At 39.9% G+C, this 8,734-nt stretch overlaps 1 protein-coding gene across 1 annotated transcript in view; it reads left to right on the top strand.

Moving 5' to 3' along the window:
* LOC104967347 (patatin-like phospholipase domain-containing protein 2) overlaps positions 1-8,364 on the top strand; it is an 11,889-nt gene extending 3,525 nt beyond the window's left edge. Inside the window, exons 4-11 of the mRNA XM_010796756.1 lie at positions 2,463-2,723; positions 4,019-4,084; positions 4,796-5,005; positions 5,411-5,471; positions 5,619-5,801; positions 6,923-7,064; positions 7,211-7,288; positions 7,552-8,364. Coding sequence (XP_010795058.1) covers positions 2,463-2,723; positions 4,019-4,084; positions 4,796-5,005; positions 5,411-5,471; positions 5,619-5,801; positions 6,923-7,064; positions 7,211-7,288; positions 7,552-7,765 — 1,215 coding nt within the window. The 3' untranslated portion in view covers positions 7,766-8,364. The remainder of the gene's footprint in view (positions 1-2,462; positions 2,724-4,018; positions 4,085-4,795; positions 5,006-5,410; positions 5,472-5,618; positions 5,802-6,922; positions 7,065-7,210; positions 7,289-7,551) is intronic.
* Positions 8,365-8,734: the final 370 nt, after the last annotated feature.

Below are 8,734 nucleotides of genomic sequence, written 5' to 3'. Positions count from 1 at the left end.
TTGTCCACGGATGTTTACATCCCTGGACAAATGGGAGTGACCGGACTTGGGTCGGTACAACACAACAAACGACGTTACTGTGATACATAACGTCGTTGTTTGTACGAGAGCGCTTTAATGGAAATTAATTCAAATAAATTTTGTGCCCACAGTTTGAGGTTAACGTGTCACCAGGTTCTTATTTTTTTCTTACCAAATGAATCGTAGCTCCCGCGGCCTGACCAAGTTACACATAAACGTTTTAGAATAACTTTACTTAAAATAACGTGTTAATTGGACCTTGAGATGTGCGAATTATAATAACGGTTATTTTGTTTTATTCTAAAATTTCATTATGCAACGTAAGAAAGAAACCCGAGATAGACGTCGAAAAGACTATAAAAGGATATGACTAATTGTAAAAAGGTAAGTCACGGTTGTTGTCGAAGTTTTTTGGATAAGGGAGTATCTTTTTGAGCGTTTTGTACGGGACCAACAGAGTTCTTGTTTCACGTAATTCACTCTGTAGGTAAATTTAGTCAACACGACGAGCAGACTAACGATCGAGTTCGTCTGATGAACCAGTAGAGTTAAGAACCCACGTTCAAGTAGTTACAAACCCCAGCTTCCGAGACTCGACTCCTCTGGGAGTCCCATACACTCACTTACCCACACTCAACGATATAATAATGGCTCGCCCGGGTCGGAATTACACATTAATCTTTAATAGGACGCCCGGCTTTTAAATTTAGGTGGTTCCCGAAAAACTAAAACCGGGGGCACCGGAACTCAAACTGAGATACTAAATGTTTGTAATAGTCGAAAATAAACAAGAAAGTTATACTAGTAAAAGATTAAAATCGAGCCTAGGAAAGGTGTACAGTTATCCTCCCATGTTTATTGAGTTATTTACTACAATATTCCACTATTACATTGCCATCTACTTCAGAAGTTTTTAAGTCTTGCAACAGTCACCTGAAATGTCATTATGTATGTTATGTATATACCCATGACTCTATATGTTATTATTCATTCTAAATCTACAATATTTTCTCCTATTATTGGTTGACATTATAAAATGTTTTACTTATCACATTATCCTTTATTTGACACTTGGTCTCGTAAATAATCAACTAGTAACATCTGACACCTGATAAGGGGTGTAAAGACATCGGTTATGGAATTTTTGTTTTTTGACGTGACAAGTAAGCTATGATTGTATGTCAAACTTAATAAAGATGAGTAGGAAGAACATGTGTAAAAATGAAAAATTATTAAACTGGACGTCAAAAATAATAAAGGAATAAATTTATTTTGTACAAGCAATGACACACTACATATTTAATAGTAATGTCGTTTCCGTTCAAAGAACCAATACAATTGGGGGTTAACCGTTATTGACTACAGACTAAGATCTTCAAGTACAATTTTCGTAAACAATGTTTTGTAGTGACATTGCTAGATGGAATGTGTAGTTATACACACTATGTACTTAGGTGTACACATACAAACGAAACACGTACCACGTCCCTTGAGTGCGCCTACCCCTAGGGGTGTCCAGTCTCCGCCGTCGGTGTTCGTCGGCCGCTCCGAGGTGTCAGGCCCTCCGAGCACTGCTACACGCAACGACCTACAAAGACGTCACTACGTCAGCAGTCTACGCGACGGTCCATTACATCTTATTGAGAACTCGGTTGGCCTGAACCCAGCCATAGTTCAGATTTTATCTGAGGAGTTCTCTATTTATTGAATCTGGCAGTGAACTCTGAGCCTGTCGCTTCCCGCTCACACGTTGAATTCATGCCGCAGTGAGAGCAAACTCCAGAGGTCACAGGGAGTTTGAAGCAGAGGCCAAGCGGGACGACACCTGTCACTCACTCACAAACACACAGGCGATAAATAACAAAAACGCAATAACAAAAAAAAAATTATAATTCCATGTAACAACCTTAAATTGTAAGTAGACATAATAAAAAAAAACTGAAAAAAACATTAAAGAGTATTGAGTTGTTGGCAATTGAAAGGTTTACTCCCAGACTCAATACAAGATCATTAAAATGCATGAACAAGTTAACAATCTAATTGTAAAGTAAAAACAAAAGAAATAACATTGAGATAAGAAACAAAAGATTTCAAAAAAGCCTACATTACCCAGAATGCATTTATAAAAGAGGTTAACTTTTCTTTATTCATTAAGGAACATCTCAAAAGAATCACACACAAAATAATAAACAGTATATAAATAGTATATTTGATTGAAGTTTAATGTTATTATTTTAAATGTTGTAATATATTTGATCATTTATTGACCTTATTTTACTAACTTCTTCTGTTTAGTTATATATAAATATTAAAATCTAAATGAAGCAACTACCACAAAGCCCAATTTCCCCAGGATAAATAAACGGATCTAATTCTGATTGATTCTGATATAGCTTTTACCCTTAATGATTCGGACTCTAAATGCATCTGTTAATTCAAAGACTGATTTCCCTACATGTTCCTCCTCAGAGCAGTTCTGCGCTGACGTCCTGTCCGTGGCGAGGGAAGCCAGGAGACACACGCTGGGAGTTTTCCACCCGAGCTTCAGCCTGCTGCGGACCGTGAGAGCCTCTCTGCTGGAGAAGCTCCCGGCTGACGCTCACCTGAAGGCGTCAGGGAGGCTCTGCGTCTCGCTCACCAGACTGACTGATGGGAGGAACGTCCTGGTGTCAGAGTTCAACAGCAGAGAGGAACTCATTCAGGTACCATGGAGAGCAAGGTTAGAAAGACATGGATGCATCTGAACGTGACGGATCAATAAATCAGAAACAAAACGTTGCTAAAACACAAACAATGTTATTATTACATGTTACTTGTGGCCCCTACAAACGGCAGCGTGCGTTGCCGCTTCAACGCTTCTGCCCATTCACTTTGAATGGGGTGGCGTCACGATTTGCCGAACTGCATTGTGGGAGTAAAGCGTAGCTTCTCGCTGCAAAAGTAGAGCAATGTTCTACTTTTGACGCCTCGACGGAGGTGTCAGCCAATCGAATCATATGCCAGTACAAGCTCTAGCCAATCAAAACCGCGTGCTTGTGTGTCTGGGGCGGGAGATTCATGTGATTGGTTGTTGGTCGAGTTTCAGCCCCGCCCGCCGGCAAGCGACAACGCATGCCGCCGTGTGTAGGGTTTTATCCAAAGCGATTTACATACTCAATACAAGTAAGCAATTTGGGGTGAAGTGTCTTGCCCAGGGACACAACGACATGCTGACTGCTGTGGGGTTTGAACCTGTGCTTCCCTGATCCAAACACCAACGCACTAAACCACTGCGCCACGCCTCCCTATGTCTACCTAATTCTAGCTGCTCCACTGTGATTGCAGTGGGACGCTATTATTGTAGACATTTTGGTGGCATACTGTTTGACAGGGAAGTTATTGAATATGTTTGAAGTATCTTGTATCTCTGGGGTCTTGTCTCTTGTTTTGATGAAATAAGGTTGAAGCTCAATCGTTGTCGACCTTACTTCTGCTTAGAGACGTCTTTTTTTAGCAACATTTTGTTTATGAGTTGTTGACCTGTCAAGTTTGAATCTGTCAATATCTTGCTAACTTTACCGGAGTGATTCGAAAACTAAGAGACGGACATAAGATAAAATAAGATAATACTTCATTGCCAAATCAAGTCTGAAATTATTCTTGCATCTGCAAAAAAAAAAAAGTAAGATAACAAACAAGGGAACAGATACAGTATGAACCATGACATTCAATCAGACAATATTTTCAAGACTCTTCAACAAACACTTGATTTGGGATTTAACATTTTATTTTAGGAATGGCTGTTGCACCAAAGAGGGTTTCAGTCGAATCATAAATTGTGGGCCCCTGCATCTCAGCTTTTAAGCTAAAACATAATCTCTTCTAGACATGGTTGGTGTCCGTTATAGTGTAAAGGTTTTCAGAGTTGATCTGATTTCACAGCATCTGTTCTGGAGGTATCTCAGTAAACACCAGGAGCTGAGAGTCTGATTTTCTTTCCTAAATTGTACGTTTACAGGTTCTGATGTGCAGCTGCTTCTTCCCTGTTTACTGTGGCTTCACCCCCCCTTCATACCGTGGAGTGGTGAGTAGATGTACGGCATGGCCAACTAAAGTTCATGTAAGAGGATTAGAAGGAAAATGTGATTCAATATGGTTTAGCTGTGTACGGTTTTACTTTCAATCCTGTAGGTGCTTTAAGAAAAAATCTGATTAGCGTTTTCTGGAACACACTCACATGTGCAAGGAAAATGTGAAAAATAATAACTTAAATTATTAATAAAACTGTTTTCTTGACAAAAAGTCTCACACATTACAAACACAAATACAATTTGTATACAACACATTCACCCCAAACTATGCAACTAAAAACAACCAACATGCAGTAGGTCAGTCGATTATATTTTCTTTACTGACAATAGGAACATAAACCAGCATGCATTGCATTCAGAATATTTTGAGTTATGGATAAAGCCCAAACTAGATTGGTGCTTTTTTTCTTGCTGTTATTTTTCTCTCAACTGAAACGTATCTAAAAGTTATGCTACATCTTTGAACTTTGCACGGAGCATTCTGGGTAATGTAGGAAATCAGCAATTACACAGGCAGAAGGGAAAGCACAACAAAAAGCGAATGATATGCTTATACTGTATGTCACGATAATTCGTTGAATGCACTAAACAAATATGTCATTACTAAATAACACAACACATGAATGTTATGTAAAGACATAGGTACAGTCCATGCCATAAATACTTGCATCCAGCCGAGTTCATTCAGTCATTTCTTCCCTCAGTACTACATGGACGGCGCACTGAGCAACAACATGCCTCTGTTCGAGCGGAGGAACACCATCACCGTGGCTCCGTTCTCCGGAGAGAGCGACGTCTGCCCCAGAGACGGCAGCTTCAACTTCATCGAGGTGCACTACGGCAACGTGAGCATCCACGTGAACTCTGGGAACGTGCACCGCATCTGGACCTCCTTCCTGCCCCCCAGCATGGAGGTGGGTGCTTTGTTTGTGTAACTGACATTTTTAACAGCAGAGAAGATTCTCTATTTCTTTCTGTCATACCAAGAAAAGTAATGTATTCTACGGTGGCCCTGAAGGTCAAAACACTACAAGATTTCCAAAAACACTGTATTTTTAAATGTGAGTGTGTGTGTTTAAAAGTGTCCATGCAAATGTTGGGTTTTGTGAAATGTATTAGTGTGTTGTGAAATGTTGTGTTATGTGGTTATTGTTTTTTTTTAAATGTTGTAGTGTGTGTTTCGAGTTTTGTGAAATGTTTTTGTTATTTTCTAAATGTCGCACCCTTCAGAGCCACCGTAGTCTTCATTTAAAAAAAAAGATAAATAATTCTCTGAAATATATAAGAAGCTCTTCATGTTATGTTTTGGTTCTTCACAGGATCTGGCTGAGATCTGCCAAAGCGGCTACATGGATGCTCTGCTTTTCCTGAGAGAGAGAGGTGAGCTGCTCCACCTTCCAGAAAGAAATGTCCCTCTGAGGGATTCATAAAGTATGTCTTCTTCATCCTCCTTATACCTGAGTCTCTGAATCACAACATTTAAACACAAACTAAAATGTGCTGTTATTAGTTTCCTGTGTGTTGCAGATCTGCTGGGAACACAGAGTCTTTGTCCCGGATTGATTGTGGAAACGGACTCAGTGAACCCTGCTTGTTGTGAGCTTGTGAAAAAAAGAGGGTCAGAGGAGTTACGGCTGAGCGGACTGAACTCTGATGAGAAAGAGGATCTGTTTCTGAAAGTAGAGAAGCTCCCTGCTGGCATCAAGAAAGGTGAGGAAGAGTAGAGAGAAGGAACTGTCAAAGAAAGGGTTAAGTTGGCATCAATAACGGGAAGACGGTACAATAAGGTTTGTTTAGGAAAGGATGCAAAAAGGTTAATAGTAAACAATAATTACCATCACATGCACCTGTGATTCCCATAAGGAGATTACAAAGCTGGAGGTTTGAAATGGTAAATTCAATGTTAAAGTGGACCTATCATGCTATATTGGAAACATATATTGTAGGGCCATACCTATACAAAACATGTATGTGAAGTTTTTTGCTTAAATTACCAAACAGTTCACCCATTGCAGCCATGCCTCATACCCCTCTTTTGCAGCCCTGTTAGAAAAAACGCGGATTTTGGGTCCATAGCTTTAAAAAAAAAATAAAAAAAGAGGAGGCGGAGCTAATGCCTGATCAGAATTCTACCGGAGATAAAGTTAAATTCTGCTGTGATAAAACGCCATCCTGTTCTAAACCACATCAAGGATTATTTCTGAAACAGTATGGAGCTCAAATGCTTTTTCTCTTGCGGGTTTATCACAGGGTGAGTTCCTTTTTATATTTCCTGTTTTTAAACACATGTGCTCTACAGTACAGGTTAGCTCTGACTGTTAGCGAGGCTTGCTAATGTAAACAAAGACGAGATTACGCCAAAACACGTCAGGCATTGTTTCTGATAGCAACTTCCTGTGGGTCTGCCGCCGATATGACGTCAGTTCGGATGGAAATCTGTATCCGCTCGTTGTAGCCACGTTTTTAAAAGATTTGGGTACGGAGGAAAAGAGAGAGGGTTTTATTTTCTGACGCTGCGTGAGTTCCCTGACACACCGGGGACACATATTTATGTATAAAAGACATCACAAAGTGCATTTTGCATGATAGGTCCCCTTTAATGTAGATCTTGCATGAAAATTAAATAACTTTACTAAATAAAAGACACTAAAATAGTAGATCACACCCAGAAAAAAGTGACGCACAGAAAAGTTAAGATTTGCACCTTACTTAGTTTTCTATTGGTTGAAAAAAGGGCATTTTATCAATTATAAATAACTTAATTTACTTCTCCTGAGGAATGCATCTACCATGATTAATAATATACTGACTCTATTTGTTGTGTGTGTTAGTTCTGTGTGAGGCGTTCAGGGACAGTCGTGGTGGGGACTCTCGAGGGTCTCAGCTCACAGAGTTTCTCCCGGTGAAACTGGTTTTATACCTGCTGTCTCTCCTCATGCTGCCCTTTGAGATGGCCTTCTCTCTCAGCAAAAGGTAACGTCGTTTTAACCCAAACTCCAACTTACGGTCACTAAATATCTGTCTCTGCAGTGAGAAATGTTATTGTAGGAATAATAATTAGTAGTTATTAGATTTAGTTACTTATTTAGTTCATGGTATTTTGGTCTTTTTTGTGTCAGCTTGATATCATCACTGTTGACCTCGACTGGAGATCTGTTCAGGAACGCGTGGAGCAGTGGAGGCGAGGACATGAACAGGTGTGTTCTCATTTTAAAGTGTATTAGACGTTCTGCGAAAAGGTTTCATGTCTCACCTGTCTTCAAGTAGACTTGGCTTCTGTATAACCTGGCTTGGCCAATATTTTAAACATCATACATCATTAAAAATCCCTTATTCATTAAAGTATAAATTAGATATTGTAAGGTAGTTATTCTATATGTCTTTGCCAAACAAATAGCACAGATATTTATTGTAAGTCTTCTAATTTTTGTGTCTGTTTTCTCCTCTTTCTATCCTCCAGTGCATTTCCAGAGCGATACGCCTTTAACTCAGACATAAGGAGCAGAACAGGAGAAAACAATAAACCCTTTAGCTCAACAAATACTACAAACTCCGACAAACTCTTCATTGGGACACCAACGGAAACCTGGAAGTCTTCCCCCTCCCCTCCCCCTGCTCGGGTCCCACCAGCTTCCCCTCATTTAGCACACCTGCATATAGTAAAGTGTCTTTAAACCACAGAAGGTAGCGGACACTTCCTCAGCCATTAACCACGCACAAAAATACATTACCATTAATAATGTGAAGGCTTTTATGAAAGGAATATTTATATTGAATCAAGCAAAAAGCAGAGTAGCTAAATTAATATTTATTAAAACGTCTGTGTAGATTTTTGTAATCATGCTCAACAACCTTCTGAAATAGAGACCAAAAGCTTAAAGGGACAGATCACCTCAAAATCAAGAATACATGTTTTTCTTCCAACCTGTAAATTACCTTTGTTAATCTAGATGGTGTGGTGTGAGTTGTCGGCTGTAGCGATTTAATATATTGGAACTAGTTGGTGCTTAAAGTGTCAAAAAAAGTGCATTTGAAAAGAGTGTGTAATTCATCACAATGTTCCCTTAATGTTCCTCAGAGCAAATTCTTTGTAGATGCTTTGACCATGGGTGTTTCTCAATGTCGAGGGAAGCTGCTCCAGAGCCACTATTTCAAGGATACTACGTAATTGAGTGCCGCCGAAGGACTGTTCAAATGTCAAGGATGCTTGGGACTCTACCGAGGCTGGCGTCCTTCGTTGCGGGAAATTTCGAGGCTGCACAGCGGTCTTAAAATCCCCACAATGCTTTGAGCACGGACCAATTTCCTAATCTTTGGCAGAAATTGCGCTCCATTTAAGGCGGGGCCTCGCATGTGACGCACACCTGCACACCCGTTAGCCTGTTCCACAATTCTTCGTTTTTCGATGCTAGGAAGGATTCTTGCATCGCTTCTGAAGGACCTGACTCGGAGGTACATGTGCTACCAAGGAAGCGTCCTCGACATTGAGAAACACCCCATGTCTTAATTTAACTGCTCCCATCAAGGTCTGTGGATATTCTTGAGTCACCATTTGACCAACTTGATTTTAGAGTTGACTGTCCCTTTAACACAAATGTTCATAATGATCAATAAGCACACCTTTTTGTTCAATGACCAGCAAT

Source organism: Notothenia coriiceps, unplaced genomic scaffold (genome assembly GCF_000735185.1).
Source record: "Notothenia coriiceps isolate Sejong01 unplaced genomic scaffold, NC01 NC01_scaffold00037250, whole genome shotgun sequence".
NCBI lineage: Eukaryota > Metazoa > Chordata > Actinopteri > Perciformes > Nototheniidae > Notothenia > Notothenia coriiceps.
The sequence above is the reverse complement of the archived record's forward strand: the minus strand, read 5'-3'. Positions and strand labels throughout refer to the sequence as shown.